Raw genomic sequence first — 17237 nt, 5'->3', positions numbered from 1 at the left:
TACATTAGGCTTCACTCTTTGTGTTTTACAGTTCTATGGGTTTGACAAATGCATAATGTTATGTATCCACCATTACAATATTATACATAATAGTTTCACTGCCCTAAAAATCCCGTGTGTTCCACCTATTCATCCCTCCCTCCCTGCCCCATTCACATCCCTTGATTGTCAGTCTCTGCTCAGCAATGTATTGCATTTTGTCATTTAGTCATGTACTTTACATATTACTTGACGTGCTCTTGTTTTTTTTTTGTTTGTTTGTTTTAAAGCATGTTACGTTGCTTTAGAAAGGCACTAACAATCATCAGATTTGGCACAAGAGTTAAAACTTATTTGCTACTTTAATCTAGTCTAAACCAACCTCATTTCACCAAACAGGAAACCGAAAGCCAAAAAAATAAAATGTTTACCCTAGAACACAAAGCTGATAACTTGAAAAGCAAGAATAAGTTGAGTCTGGGACTTCTTATTCAATCTAGTGATGTTTCTACTCTGCCTCTTTTAAGGTCACCTTGAAAGAGAAGTTTATGAAGTGACAAAAATCATTATAAAGTGCTCACTTGAAGATTTTTTTCAAAAACATACATTTCTGTTTTCAATACTAACCACTTCTGGTTATGAAGCAATCACTAGTTAGTCTTTTTAAAATGTGATTGGTGCAACTTTTTCTTCAAAGAAAATATGATGCAGGGACCCAGTATGGAAGACGCGTAAGTGGAGTTTTTCTGTCTGAAATAGGTATGTGTACTTATGTGTATCTGGGGGAGTGTAAGTTTGGCTCTATTCTCTCTCCCACTCCCTACTGAACATCAAATAACTCTGGGGATCCCCTAAGGCTCTACCAAGAATAATTTGAAAGCCATTGAACTTGAGGAACAAATGTTTCTGCTTAAGGAACTATTAATTTTATATATTCATACTTCTTTAAAATATATTTTCACATCTTAGATACCATATATCTTTTCTGAACACAAAGGCTAATAGACTGATATGTCAGTTATCCCTCAAAATTATGCCGATAAACTGGATATATAGAACAAATTATTATTGCTTCTTGATCTTTCGGCTAAGATCAAGTGTAAAACAAATTATTAGTGACTCATCTTTATAATGTACTTGATTTAATAAGCTGACTTCATATTGAATAATTAAATCAGGCAAATGCTACTAAGAAGACTGTCTCTGTATAAGTATGGTAAGATTATTGAAATATATCTTGGTTATTCACACTTTGGACTGTTACCTTTATTGACCCTTATTCTGTGTTGAATATGTTATATACAGTGCCTCTATTTTTCAAAACTAACAAATCAGTTTCTAATTTCAATATTACACCCCTGTCGTCAAAGGAAGGGAATCAGAACAATTCAAATGTTCTTTAGCCAGTCACACATCCACCCAAACATACCAACACCCACACACACATAGTCTGAAAGAACGAATATATAAAAAAAAGAATGTAAAAGAGCCTTAACTTTAGGTTTGGGTCATCTGTTTCAACTCATTAGACTAATGGCTTTCAAACTTTTTTGGTTATGATCTCTAGTGAAAAATGCCTCTTAAATCATGATAATAAATAAATATATATCTATATGTATATATATATCTCTATCTACATTTATCTCTCTCTACATTTATATACATGTAATCTATCTCTCAATATATATTTATAATTGGAAAAGAAACATCACAAAACAGTATTTTTTTCCCTTCCCCACTTTCTCTAATGCAGTCAGGAGGAGCTTGCCAGTCTCATTATATTCATGATTTTGACAAAAATGTTCTAAGGCATCAAATACATGCTCACCCAAACCTTGTCTTTTACACGTATTTGATTAGGAGTATCCAATGGTGATATTTTATATTTCTCTATTGACACACAATGCCTTGGACTATCAATGCCATCTTTACCGCTGGAAATAGAGTCATTGATGCTTTTCAATCTGATCATATTAGAGAGACAATTCTGGTGTTAAAGGGGAAAAAAACCATTTGTACATGGTAGGCATTTTCTCTATTTTAAAGGATAAATTATTTTTTAACTGTGGTTGATATGGCTATATCCTTCTACTCTGGTCACCAGGTTCACAAAAGTCTCTCATCCATTTCCTGAACTTGAAGCCTTCTATATCTGCTGGCTCACACTCAGCCACCTTTGATCCTCTCTTGGAGTAGAGTGTGAGACTAAATATACAAACACAAAGGCCAGTCCTTATATAAAAATGTAATTCTAACCCATAACCTGCAACAGCCAGCCCAGGAAGCCAAACCACAACCTCTGCCGCAAGCTATCAGGAAATCAAATAACCTCTGCAGCAATCAATCTAAAACCACCAGGACTTGATCAATAACTGCCAGCTTCCCTAATTTTTGGCCCTGCTTCAAATTTAGGACTAACTGGAGAAAACCAAATATGTCTCTCTAACAGCGCAACATAGGATACCCTGTAAGTTAGACTGCTTCCAACTTCCCCATGCCAGCAGCTTCCAATCAAGGCATACCTGAAGACTTTTTTTCCTATTATAAAGCTATCTCACTCCTTTGCCTACCTTTGAATCTCTGAAAAACGCAAGTGATGGTGGCTGACTCCTTGTTATAGCAATTTGTGAAAAAATAGCCTTTAATTGTTCTCATCTGGTTGGTCTTTGTTCATTTCCACAGGAGCCATGGGAAAGTTTGGGATGCCCTCTCATTCACTACATGTAATGGAGATTTGGGCTTTATGAGGCTGCCCTCAATTCCCATTATCCTTGACCCTCTCTTAAGAACTGCAACTCTGCAGTTGTGGTGCAATGAGAGGCTGCAAGATTTCTCTGGCTAGAGTTTGGAAATAAGAAGCACCAGTTTTTTCTGTTTTCTGATCCCCCTAAAACCAGCTGGGATTTTTAAGGACTCTATTCTCCCAATGCTCTGAAGATTTTGACCATAAGAAGGGCCAATCTATGGGACTCATTTTATAGGGAACCACACCACTGACTCAACTTGTTGGGCCTTCTCTCCTTTCAGATCCTTCTCCCTTCTGTCCAAAAAGGGCCTTTTACTTTTCCTATGCAATGGGGCCAAAATCTGGGTTTATTACTTATTAGCTGTATAGCCTTGTGAAAATTATTACTTGGCAACTTATTTTCCTTGTCCGTAGAATGAGGATGATAATAGCACCTACCTCATAGGATTGTGAGGATTAAATGAGATAAATTCATGTAAAGCACCTTAGAACAATGCCTTAAACAGTGAGCACTAAAGAAATGTTGGCAACTATGACTTTCAAGGGAGGCAATAGTTCTAAACTATTAACTAGTGCTCAGATAGAAGTAGGTACTGGGTACCTTCTGGATCATAAAGAAAATCGGTATTTCATTCTATTAGGGGAAAAGGTCACAGAAAGCATCCTAGTGGAGTTTTACTTCAAATATCAGTAATTACTTGTCAAGCAGATGGCGGGACTATGTAGGCCTGCAAGTGTGGGCAAAGAGGCAAGACAATGCAAAGCTGATACATTTAGGAAACTACAAATGGGTAAGTAAGATTAATGGGGGAGAGAGGCGGATGTAACTAAAAGGTGGGAAAAGAATGATCTACAGAAGCATGTTTCAGAGAATGAGTATGGAGTTTAGATTTTAACCCATGGATCAACACGTCTCAAAAATTAATTGTCATCTGGAGCTACTCATTTAAAATTCAAATATCTTTGCCTCCACTTTAGAGACCTGGGAGAGGGTTTAGGAATCTGCATATTTGGCCCAATGATTCTGAGGAATGCGGTTTTCCCGCACCACACTGTGAGAACTTTCTGCTGCAGGCTATGTAGACTTGATTAAACTTATGTTTTAGAAAGATCTCTCTAATGCTATTGTTCTAAACTTTAGCTGCATTTTAGGATCCTTAAAGAGGTATCCAGACATTATGGTTTTTAAAGTTCCTCAGGTGATTCCAAAGTTCAGTCAAGGTTGAAAAGCACTGATTTAGCAGCAATGTGGAGGGGAGGTATTAGAATAGTAAAACCGGAATTAGTGAGCTAAGATATTATTGCAGTAGTGCAGACAAGAGTGATGAAGATACAAACAACCGCAATAGCTGGAGAGCTGAAGAAGTGTGGGGTAACTGAGATACTAAGACTAGCTCATCTAGGGTTTGGTGATTGATTGCTTATATGGGGGTTAGGGAGTGGGCGATATTAATGATGACTCCCAAGTTTCTGAGTTGGAGTTTGAGTGGATGGATTTACCATTCAACAAGATGGAAACCACAGGAGGAGAAACAGGTTTGAAAGAAGACTACCGTTTTTTTATCAGAAGTGGAGGTCAGGGCCGGCTCCGTGGCCGAGTGGTTAAGTTTGCGTGCCCCGCTGCGGTGGCCCAGGGTTCGTATCCTGGGTGGGGACATGGCACCACTCGTCAGGCCACGTTGAGGCGGCGTCCCACATCCCACAACTAGAAGGACATGCAACTAAGATATACAACTGCGTACGGGGCGGGGGGGGGGGGGGGGGGGCGGGTGGGAAGAAAAAGCAAAAAAAAAAAAAAAGATTGGCAACAGTTGTTAGCCCGGGTGCCAATCCTTAAAAAAAAAAAGGAAGATTGGCAACAGTTGTTAGCCCAGGTGCCAATCTTTAAGAAAAAAAAAAAGAAGTGGAGGTCAAGGGAGGGGTGACCTAAAATTGTTGTTATTCTTTAGTATTGGTTTCCAGACTTTAGTGTACAAAGGAAAAAAAAAATCACCTGTGGAGTTTGTTAACAATACATATGCCTATTCCCTCTCCAATTTCCATTTAGGAGGACTTAAAATGGGGCCCAGGGATCTGCTTTTTTCTCTCTCTTTTTTAAACAGCCCCATTACAGTATCTAAGCCTTTGTTAAATATACTGAGAAACATTTAAAAAATAAAGCTGAAAGTAAATATAAAATTGCACTAAAAGTATATTTCATGCCTATAAATTGACAACTATTAGTGAGAAGGAAAGTTTGATGCTAAGTATTTAACAATTTTTTTTACACAGCTGTATAAAATGTTCACAGTGTAATAGAAAAATGATTTTAATGCATGATTGAAATAGTAAAGACAAACATGTTAGTGATTACAACTTAATCTAGGTAGCAATTATCTTTAATGAAAGTTTTATTGTTATAATTAAAAGTAACTGGTGAATATAGATGTATACACAGATCAATGTCAGTAAACATCTTTTGTATCATGAACTGCTCATTCATTCCATCTTCAGGAATTTCAGAATCTCTTTGTTCTCCTTTGCCTGATGAAACATTTCAAAATCCTAAATGGAATTAAAATTAACTTTTAATATCAATGATGATAAATTCCCAATTATGAAGTCATTAAACTTAAGTGTCTAGGTAAGTTTGCTAATTATCTTTCCTGGGCCTTTGCAAACCTCTGCCAACTAAGTTAGATAAAAAATTTTTCCCAGAGCATCAGTCATTTCATACTATAATATATGATGAAAAATACTACATAAGTATCCCAAAATAAGCAGCATGATATAGTTTCATTTTCATAATAAAGTATAAATTGCCTTGACTTTGGGAACATAATTAAGTTATTTTATAAATGGAGAAAGCAGCCCCTCACATCCTATAAATGTATTATTTCCCCATGTATATGACCTTAAGATATGAAGTGAAAGTAAAACAAAAATGAACATTTATTCTTACTCCACAATATTCATCGCCATTGAATATCTGAGGTGGTAGAGAGTGCGGAGTGGAAACCTTCATCTTCATTTCTTCGAGTACTTTCAAACTGAGAGAAATATCTATTAATTCATACTTTATTTTGTAAGTATCTAAAATTCTGATAACTTCTTCCTGTCTCTGTTTCACCTAGATAGACAAAGATATAGAGAGATAGAAATATGTTAATCAACTGATCCCCAAATTTTGTTTTATTTTTACTTTCTCCATCCATTATGCTATGGAAAAGGAACAGCTTTTAATTGTGTGATATTTGAGGAGTAAAAGGTAATTTTTTTGTGATATATACACACCACATACACATATAGAGTATATATGTAATACATAAATATGTTTTATATATATATATATGAAGAATTATAATAAGGTCAGTCAGGACTAAATATGTCTAATGAGTTATGAATATTTATCAGATTGATGTCATACTGCACATGAAGTGGTATGAACATTCTGCTAACAGTTGAAGCAGGCTTTTGAACTCATCTCTGCATTAATTTATACTAATATCTATGGTAGCTCTCTGTAGGAAATGGACATAATACCAAGTTTTTAAATTTGAGGGAAACACAGTATATGTTCTAAACCATAATTGGAGACTATGCCTAAGTATACAGATAAAATTCATGGGGCAAAAAAGTAAAATAAAATAAACACACCAGGGGATTAAGATTTACAAATATGTGAGTGGATAAAAGTGGCCAGTTCATGCTATGTCCTCTCATATGAACTGTTAGATTTGCATCATGTGTTAATAGACTATTTCCTCCATTGTCTTTTCTCCTGAAACACACACTACTACTAAAGTAAAATTGTAATAGTTGGCTATCTTTTAAACATATTTTATAATTATAATTTTTTTGATAATAACTATAACATAAATTTTAAAGTTTGAGGTTTCTATATTTTAACATGACGATCTTGAGCAATTTTGTTGCATAAAACTTCTGATGCTAGAATGAGAAAACATGTGAAAGCAACTTAACAAGTACAAACCCCAGCTTATTCAAGTGGGATTTCTGTGAAAGTGCATGTCAGTAGGGTTTTTGTTTGATAACTTGAAAATGTAATCCAGTCATGCTTAGAAAACTGCATATTTCCAACCAATAGCTGAGAAATTTCTGAAATTCCAAAATGCAACATTTCCACTTTATGAGGTTCATTCGTTTTTAAAATTACAAAAGCATGGTGCATGTGACTTAAGTCACATTTTTATAGTGACCTTTCAAAACCTTTTCAGAGGAACCCATTAAGAGAAGAACAGTTGCTTAAACAAGTGCTAGTCTGAGAGGGCTTCACAATACCAGCAGCATAAGCCTTACCCCACCTCAAAACGACAGAATCGGATTCTCTGGGAGTGGGTCCCAGGAATGTTTTAATAAGCCCTCCAGATAATTTTTATGTTACAGTTTGAGAGACACAGACCAACAGTTGGGTGAGTCCTCTGCTGCATTCGTTGTGGTCTTTATTAATTCCTAATCATTCCCTCTTAGAGACTCTTAGTACCATATCCAATAACATAAATCATAACGTTTAAAAAAAAAACTAGTCACATGGCCCGTATTTTTCTTTTTTAAACTGTTTCTTGTTCTTGTTGTTTCTTTGTACCCAGATGAAATCCTTAATCTCCCTGACAAGCTTTTATGCAAAAGCAGTGCCCTCTTTCTGGGCTGAGATCAAATCTCACTCCTCCCTGAGCCTATCATGGTGTCTGACACACGCAGGAGTGTGATGAATGTCTGTCAACCATTCATAATCAATTCCAAATCCTTCAGTTTTCATGTTTCTCCATAACTTTGCAGAATGAGTTTATTAGCCATACAATGGTTTCTTTAACTAAACTATTTAATGGGATAACCACTAGCCACGTGTGACTATCAAGCACTTGAAATGTGGCCAGTCCAAAATGAGATGTGCTATAAGATGCAAAATACATACTGGATTTTGAGGACTTAATGTGAAAAATGAATACATAACATCTCTATTTTTGTACTGATATGTTGCAATGATATAACATTTATATATTTCATGTTCAATAAAATATATTAAAAATCTCATCTCTTTTTTTTAAATGGCTAGTATAAAATTCAAAATTACATATGTGGCTTACAATATATTGCTGTTGGAAAGCACTATTCTGTAAAACTTCTTACATCCTGGTCAATATAATTCATCTAAATTCTAATCTAAGAAATGTCTGATCTATGCAAATACACCTTGTTCTTAGAAATTAACTATCAGGTTGTCTTTTGGAAGTTACCTAGTCTTCTCTGAGGATTTTGGCCGTTCACTCATTGGCATTTTTCCTCTCTCATCCTAAACAGCGTTCTTTATCTCTTCCATTTGAAACATATGCAAAATTATTGCAAGCCCTTAAGATGGTTGAGCTCAGGACACAGAAACGTTCCAGATCAATCAGTTTCCAGAGGACAACCTGGCTGAGGGCATTAACTACATTCTCTGTTCTCCCCTGCACCTCCTACCCCTAAAAATTTAGACAGGAGGGAGTTGAAAGATGAAAGGCAAGAAGGGGATGTCTTAGCACAATCCTGAAGTCTCCAACTAGAATGTTTTCACTCTAATCTTTTTTGCCTGCTGAGGCCCTTTTCTTTTCACTCACCTCCCTAGACCCTAAAACGCTGGTATAATAGACTTTAATGGAGCTCACTGATTCCATTCCAAGGCTACTTTGCAGAAGTAACCCGGAGTCAGCCACCTCACTCCTGCTTTTGGCTCAGCTACAAGACGCAAAATCCCGGCGCTAGGCCCTGCCCTCCTCCAGGGCCCTTGGCAACGGCCCCTGTGCTCCGGATTGGCTGAGAAACAAGTGCCCTTGTGGCGCAGGGAGCGCTCGTTCCTGAACGCCAGGAGCTTTGTGACGAGGAGGCAGTAGCCCCCCACTGGCCCGGGGACAGGCTGAACTCAGGGGTGATAAACTCCAGTTAAGGCCTCTTTTCTCTCCTCACGTGCCAGGCCCAGGGGAGGAGGGGTAAAGAGCAAATGGACTCTGCATTCCTGCTGCTCCTTCTCCCATCTCCCTGCTTGAGAATAGTGGCGAGCACGAGCTTTGGTGCTCGGCAGCCGCAGCAGCGAATGAAGGCCCGAGACGTCTGAGGGAGAAAATGGCCAAAATACAATGTAATAAGTGAAGAAAAGAGACAAATTAAAACTTCTGTTGCCTAGGTTTAAGGGATAGAACAAATGGTCCCAATGCTTACCTGGGTGGAACGGGACCACCATAGCAACTTTTGTTACCTTTTCTCCTAGCCCAGGGAGGTGCCTCCTTTCCCTCTCCAACCCCCCTCCTTTCTTGAGGACGTGATTTGCTGGGCACCCTTTCCTTCTGGGAGTTGACCTTTTGGTTTGTGTAATAGTGAGTGCAATAGTCGATGACTCTCCTAGCACTTCCTTTTCCTCTTGTGTAATTTGATGACCTCAGAGGTTTAATGTCCGCTTTCTCTTCACTGCATTCGCAGCTCATTATTCCAGCTTTTATTTTCAAATTTTAACATTTTCCAGTAGTTGAAGACAGCGATATTTACAGGATGTTTTGAGTTTGCTAGAAATGGGCAATGGAAAATGAGAGTGAAATGCCAAAGAACCTCAGCGCCAGCTTTTGTGTTAGGCAAATTTGGATTCCATGATTCTACCACTCAATAACTATGGAACTTGGGCAAATTAGTTCTTTATGAATGTCGGTTTCTCTATTGTTAAAGTGAGAATGGTGATGCCTACCTGACAGCATCATTGTGAAGATTAAGTGAATTGAGTATGTAAAAGTGTTTGGCACACGGTCTGACATTTAGGTAGTTCAGAAATTGATAATTATTATTGATGATAATAAATGCCAGATTATTTGCATGTTGCTTGGGAACAACCACATCAATTTGAATAAGACAAAGCATTTACCTTCAAGGAACCCAGAGAGTGATAACTGATAATATGAGGTAAATGCAATGTAGAGATATCTAAACCAGCTTGGGTGGGATCAAGGAGGTATCCCTGAAGAAATGAGAGCTAAAATGAAAGCTTGAGGATGCATAGTCTGCCAGAAAATTATAAGAATAAAGGAATTTTAGGTAGAAGGAACAGTCATAAAGCAACACAATAATTGGAGTTTTGGGAGCAAGTAAAGGAATAAAAGCTGAGAAAGTAAACAGGGAAAAGCACATAGACCTTCAGGTTTCATGTTAGATGTTGATTTTTGGTCTTTTTGAGGCTGTTTCCTGGTTTTGTAAAAATGCGAAAAATCTTAACTTGCAGATTTGCTGTGAAGGTTAAATAAGTGAAGATGTTGCCTAAGAGTGTCTTTCCCTTATAAGGCACTCAATAAATTTTATCTATTCTTATTATTGATCTGTGGATTCTTAGAAGCCATTGAAGGATTTAGCAGGTTTGTGTGAAAGGTGGATCAGTCTAACATGTCAAGTGGATTTGAAAGGGTGCAAGATTGGAAGTGACTGCAGCAATTCAAGAATGAAAAGGTGGTAGTGAAAGGCAGAGATCTTTAGGACAGGGGACGCTAGAATTTGGATCAGCTCCATATAGGGGTGAAGGAGGCAAAGGAGATGGGATATAATCAATGAAGGAGTATAGGTTAGGAACAACTTGAGATCTCCATTTTCTTTTAGTATTCTTTTGTGGTAGTAGATGTATAAAATACATTTTTTACAATTGTTTTCATAATCTTTCTGGTGTGGTATTGTGACATATTTCCTCACTTCGCTGTGAGCCATTCCCTTGGTGCCAAGCTAGATTAATACACTATTTCTTACAAGAGAATACCTTTCACAATCCAAAAGAAATTGGGTGGTATGGCATACAAAATTAGAATTAACTTATTCTATAGGATGTTTGTGATAATTTACTTTGGAATAATTATTTGTTCTTTGGGGTTTTTTTGAGGAAGATTAGCCCTGAGCTAACTACTGCCAGTCCTCCTCTTTTTGCTGAGGAAGCCTGGCCCTGAGTTAACATCCGTGCCCATCTTCCTCTACTTTATGTGTGGGACACCTACCACAGCATGGCATGCCAAGCGGTGCCATGTCTGCACCCGGGATCCAAACTGGCGAACCCTGGGCCGCTGAGAAGCAGAACAGGTGAACTTAACCGCTGTGCCACAGGGCCGGGCCCGAGAAATAATTATTTGTCAAACAAAACCTGTATTGATAATTGTAGCCAAAAGTATCAATTGTGTAGAAATTTTGCTTATGCTTCGCAATCTACTTTGGCAGTTCGGTCTGAGTTTAAAATCATTCTAAAGAATGCACCAGACACCTGTGAGATTGGGAAAATACATTCTAAAGACGGTAGTATAGCTTTTTTTCTTATCCTTTTAAGTATGTGAATTGTTTTTCAAACATGCAAATAATGCAAGAATACGTGCTCGTTGTAGAAGAATTCAAACAATATAGAAATATAGGGAGTAAAAAGTAAAATTACCCCTTCACCTTCTCCTTGTCACCCTCTTCCCAGATGAAACCACTATTAACAATTTGATTTGTATCCTTTTCCACAAACATAATTACATACATTAAGTCAAGTAAAAGTAAGAAAAGGTCAGTTATAGCAGGGAAGTTAAACACACAGGCTTTGAAGCCAGGCTGCCTGGGTTCAAACCCAGACTGTCACTTACAACTGTGTGATATTGGGCATCTTATCTAACTTCTATGCACCTCAGTTTCCTCATAGGTAAAATGGAAATTATAATATCTGTTTCATAGAGATGGTATGAGGATTAACTTAGTCAGTATATGTAAAGTATTTAGAATGGTGACTGGCACATAGTACACAGTCAATACATGATGGAATCATACTGTATATATTGTTCTACAACTTGCAGTCCATCAGTACACACAGAGGTAATACAGTGTAGTGATAAGAGCATAGGTTCTGAATTCAATTGCCTGGTGAAAATTGTAGTTCCACCATTTACCAGCTTTCTGACCTTCAACAAGTAAATAACCTTTCTCTGTCTTTGTTTACTCTGTATAATGGAGATAAGAGCTCTTGTTTTAAATTATGTAGCATATGTAGAACATTTAGAATGACTATTATGTAGTAATTACTTAATAGATGCTTATTATCATTCCATCATAAAAAATCCTGAGTTTAGTATTTCATGTAATAGATGTATCTTAATTTATCTAACCATTGCCTTACTGATGGCCATTTAAGTTATTTTTAATTATTAATTGTTACAAAATATGCTGGTTACCATACTGCTTTTGTTTAGTTAAAAAAAATAAAATAGTCTTGTCTCATCTTCACATGAATGAGGAAAGCTATTGCTGTTAACATTTCCCACCGTCATTGTATTTTGCATCTTGAATAAACACTTTCAAGATCCTCTTTTGGTATGTGAGCACTACCATATCATATATGTGACCAACCCACTGTATTTTCCTATTAGTTTCGTTCAGTCCTAGGGTTTGAATGGAAAGCAGAAGCAATTCATTTTGTGTGGTTAAAGTTATCTTTCTGAGATGTAAGCAAAAGCTGAGAAACAAGTCAAAAGGGACTTTCCTGTGTTTGTACTGTTGGAATCTCAGAAGACTGAATCTTTAGATATCCTGACATTCAAGAAAAGTAAGTCTAAATTCTTACATATTTTGGTTCATATAGTTTTGTTTTCTTCCAAAAAGCCTTTATATATCAATAAGTAGGTTTTCTGAAAACATTTATAGTAGACGCTATAGATCTATAAAAAGAAAATTGTGTCTTAAATCAAGTCTGCTTTTTCCTTTTGTACCCTTGTAGAATTTATAGGGAAAATTAGAAGTCTTAAAATTGCGCGAAAGAACCATTAAAAAGACTGAAATAAGTACTTTTGGAAGTAAGATTTGTCTAAAAGAAAAGAAACGAAGGAAGGGTGAGAGGGAGGGAGAGGCAGGGAGGAAAGGAGAAAGAGAAAGGAAAGCAGAAAGAGAGAGAGAGAAAGCGGGGTAAAGGGAGGGAGAGAAAGACAGAGAAAAAGAAAAAAGCATGATAACGAATTTGACAAACCTATTTGCATTGAGATTATTGATAAAGTAAGTGGCTACACCCATAGTTTAAATCAGAAAGTTTTCGTGAATTCAAACTATATATAAATATCCATCTCTTGTATACATTTAAAAAATATAGTAATTTTTCTAATGTTTGACTCAAATGACATTAATAAAAGCACAGTTAAGACCAATTCTTTGAAAGTAGGCTTGATTTTAAGTAGGCTATTTGAAGATAGAGAAAGGGTTAGGCAGTTTAATAACTTTTAAGTAAATCATTTATAACACCTAAATATATGTATTAAAATAATTATATAATTTGTATAAGTGTACTTTTTAAAACACTTGCATGTACACCATATAATATTATCCTGATAATAGGCCTGTAAAGAAATCAGGGAGTATTATTATCACCATTTAACTGATAGGAAAATCGAGCCCCAGGATTGGTAAATAAATTACCTGATATTAAAAAGTTAATGGCAGAATCGAAACCCAAGTCACCTTACTTCTGGTCCTATTCTCTATCCTTTGAGCAATACTGCCTCTCTAAATCACATGTGTTTCATGTAGGAGATGAGTCTTCATTTGACATTTTAATGTATGTTGCCTTAATGAGTTCTTTTATATTACAGGAATATACTGCACTCTTCTGTTTAGAAACATTGTCTAACAAAATGCTTGGAGAAGCTTTCCTAATTGAATTCCTATACAAAGAACAGAAATATACAAAATATTGCAGACCACTTACATATAAGAAGACCTCAAATGATGAAAAGGAAACTTGGAAAAAGCAGCTTTTAGATGTAGAATACAATTCACTTTCCTCTGATAAAATGGAAAATCAAGATAAGGTTGTGAAAGAATGCTTAACAGAGCAAAGTAATAGTAAAAATAAAATAAAATCTGTGGATGAGATAACTGTAGCAAAATGCAAAAGTGCATCCCTTCCAGGAAATGTGTCTGTTGCATTGCCCATTCCAAAGAGAGAACAACATGATGAAAGACGACTGGATTTATACCGATCTTGGTCATGTACAAGTATTTGCCAGCATTATCCTGACCTACAGATTGGAGGAGACCATGTGGGAAACATGTATGACTCGGGCTGCTTTGTGGAACACATACGTGATGATGCTTTTAATGGTCCACTTTTACTTTCAGTAGATATACCATGGGGTCATTCTCCTGTCATTGAGCCTCTAGAGAATCTACCTGCCTCAAAGCTTTTGAATGGGGATGAAATTCGAGACAAAAGTATGCTGTTTCATAAGCAGCCCCTCTCTAATTCTATGCTTAATAGTTATATGGAAAAAAAGGTGGACGAACTCTACAAACAATTTTTGGAAGAAAATCTCACTAGGTGCCACTCCATAACCAATCTTATGGCTTCCAATTTGTTAATGAATAATGTAAATCAAATTAGCCTTCAAATCTCTCAAGAGCAGAACATAGAGGAATCGAAAGCTCGGGAAGCTCTCCTACAATCTTTAGCAAGATGTAATCTTCGTAACGTTTCCCATGGAAACAATTCTGAGTTGAGCACTCCTAACTTACAAATATCAAACCAGAGAAGTAGAGAACTTTTATCACATCTATAATAGGAACCAGTTGTGGGTTGGTTGGACTGAATTAAGAGACTGGACAAACAATAGTTTTCTTTGACTTATGTCACATCAGGCCTCCTTTGGGGTGTGGTTATTACATTTTTCGAGAAATTATTTGACCAATGGTACATCTGCATTCTTGTAGGAAATAATTTTAATACTTAAGTTTTATAACCATATTTTCTAATTGTTTTGATGTCTTTAATGGTTGCCACATTCAAGTTTGTATATTCCGCATGTGCTTATCTATTGAATTGCCACAGATATCCCAAATCAATTACATAACTCTCACACATCAGCTTCCTTTATCACAAAAGTGGTAAAAAAAAGTGAGACAAAGACAGGATTATTGCTGTCAGTTACTGAAAGGAACACTAAAAACTATATGAAACAGGATCTTTTGTTTCTTCACAAAAATGGTTAAAGACGTATGAGTAGTGCTTAACATCCTTCCTTTTGTTTTCAACATACAGGATCTTTTACACTGACAATCAGAATAAACTAGTGAGAATTCTTCAAACAAAAGTTGGATTTAAATGATATTTGAAAGAAATATGGAAGGAAGCCTTAAGAAAAAATGGAGAATTAGCCATTGAAATTTGATTCTTTTGAATTTTCCTGGGACAAGCAACAACGTTTTTATATCAGTATGTTGTACATGGTGGTTTTCAGGAATGGCAGGAAGGAAAGCATATAGGTAAAGTGAACAAAGTGTAGAGAACCACCATCTAGAAATGAAGAGGCTCTCTTTGCAACTTTTTACACTTCTCAGGTTATTTTCAATCATGATCCTGGTTTAGGATAAAAGTTAGCAGGATGTTATGATAATTTTGGAATCTAAATTAAATAAATTAATTAACAAAACATACCTAAAGGAATGGTACGATTTATTGCAGACTTGGAAACAAGACCCACACTTAACAGTTCACACTTCTCCTAGATATAGTAAAATGATTGGCATGCACTTTTGCTTGTAAAATAAAATAGTATGAATTTCTGTTATGAAACTGTTATAATTGCATTATTCATTAATAAGATTTGTGCATTAGTAATCACATATTCCTTTCCAATTATCTTTTTGGTCTTTGATTAAGTTTTGTACAATGAGTTACCCCAATGCCCTCAAAGCTTGTTCTTTGTGATCACACAATTCTTAGTTTATTTTCATCCTCGTCAAATTTCTGTAGTCTAATAATAAGTACCCCTAGTTTATCATTTGTTTTTATCTTCATCATTCCTTTCCCCAACACATTCTCCCATAACCCTCCCAGTCCACATGCATCATTCAGACATTTAATTCTGAAGAGACGATGGCTAAAGGTTTTGGAAACACTGACTTAGTGTCTTATAGATACTGAAAAATAGTTGTGTGTACATTGTCTTATATATTGCTGAATTTGTACATTTTACTGTGAATTACCAAAATGATAAAATATTGATGCTAAATTTTACATTTTCTGAAGTGAATTAAATGTCACTGGGCAACATTATTGGTGAGAAGTTTTTTTAGATATAGTGGTATTATTAATACTTTGTTAATGAAGCAGATATAGTCATCAATAGTGTTGACTACATAGTATTATATAAAAAGACACAGTATTTAACTAGTATCAACTTCAGAAATGCATTTAATTATATTCTCAGATTTCAATTTTTTCCCTCTTGTTTATGTGATCAAAATGCTTATTATCTAAAGATACTCACTTATTGTTAAAATGGCCTAATAATTCAATGTAATATTTAAATAAGGAAAGGTGATAAATTTGGTGTTATTTTTTATCTTCATCTCATACCTGCTACTTTTAATGCTTGAATGAAACATGCATATGATGTTGTGGTTTATATTTTGGCCTTAAGTAGTCATTCTTCATTCTGTGTTTCATCACAGGTTTCACTTACATGATCATATTGTTCTCTTTTAAGATGTTATTTGAAATGCATGGAACGATGAATTTCTTTCTGTCTCACTTTTTCAGAAGTTGAAAATATTAGTTTTGTGCTTCTACAAAAATGGAGAATGTTAATACTTCAGCAGTTGGGGAGGATCATCATATTTCTGGGCAGGGAAGAAGTTGAGAAGGTTAAGAATGATGCCCAATACAGTGCTGCTCCATAGCTGTATAAGTCAGTTTAATTTATATCTCATCTTTGGATTTCGAGTCACTATTGTAGGGCCCAGAATGGGTTTGACCCAGTCTCAGGTAATTTTCTGTGAGGAGCGTCTTTGAATCATTGAAACCAATTCAAGGGATAGAGTCTATACTGGACTCCAGGAATTTTTAGGCTTTATCTATTAGTCTCATGGGTTAGTCTCCAAAAGAAGTCAGTTTCCCTGATGTGCTTAAGACTGGAGATAACACTGAGCTGATCCTTTCAAGATTGTAAGCAGGCTTTCTAGCTCTTTCCAATCTTACCCTTAATATTTGGGTCTTATTAAAACTGTCTTTTGGAAGTGGAGTAACAAAATAGGCAGTTCTCTAGGCACATCTTTCCACATACTATTTCCCTTTTTGTAGGGCTTCTTTGAGGGCATGAGTAAAGTAGATCTTTATATATATATATATATGTGTGTGTGTGTGTGTGTGTGTGTGTGTGTGTGTGTGTGTATTTATCTTCAAATAAAATGAATCTTCAGGTAATCTGACTAATAAAGGATTAATACATAATGTGTGTTTGATTGAAGGGTGGAGGGGTGGCTTGATGAGGATTAGTATGTTCAGTAAACTGGAATAATGTGTGGTTAAGTGGACAGTGGTTTTCATTCACTACAGGAAACAAAGAAATCAATAAATCAATAACAACAAATACCCATTAAATCAAATTGAAAGTGATTTAATTTTTTCATGATTAGTCATTTGTATAGAAAATTAGCCAATCAACTATATATATGTGAAAATCCATGAAAAACAGAATAATATTTGAAATCAAAAAAAGAAATGATG

General features: G+C 35.9%; 2 protein-coding genes across 2 annotated transcripts; one reads left to right on the top strand and one right to left on the bottom strand.

Moving 5' to 3' along the window:
* Positions 1-5118: 5118 nt before the first annotated feature.
* LOC124245459 (SH3 domain-binding glutamic acid-rich-like protein 3) lies at positions 5119-11224 on the bottom strand. Its single transcript, XM_046672863.1, has 4 exons — positions 11145-11224; positions 8958-9057; positions 5667-5834; positions 5119-5269 (listed from the first exon to the last, which is right to left on the bottom strand). Exons 1-4 carry the CDS (start codon positions 11222-11224, stop codon positions 5204-5206), a joined length of 414 nt encoding a protein of 137 aa, XP_046528819.1. The 3' UTR covers positions 5119-5203.
* Positions 11225-12110: 886 nt separating this feature from the next.
* LOC124245285 (TLR adapter interacting with SLC15A4 on the lysosome-like) lies at positions 12111-14310 on the top strand. Its single transcript, XM_046672543.1, has 2 exons — positions 12111-12290; positions 13324-14310. The coding sequence occupies exon 2, from the start codon at positions 13366-13368 to the stop codon at positions 14287-14289; it is 924 nt and encodes a 307-aa protein (XP_046528499.1). The 5' UTR covers positions 12111-12290; positions 13324-13365; the 3' UTR covers positions 14290-14310.
* Positions 14311-17237: the final 2927 nt, after the last annotated feature.

Source organism: Equus quagga, chromosome 10 (assembly GCF_021613505.1).
Source record: "Equus quagga isolate Etosha38 chromosome 10, UCLA_HA_Equagga_1.0, whole genome shotgun sequence".
NCBI lineage: Eukaryota > Metazoa > Chordata > Mammalia > Perissodactyla > Equidae > Equus > Equus quagga.
The sequence above is the reverse complement of the archived record's forward strand: the minus strand, read 5'-3'. Positions and strand labels throughout refer to the sequence as shown.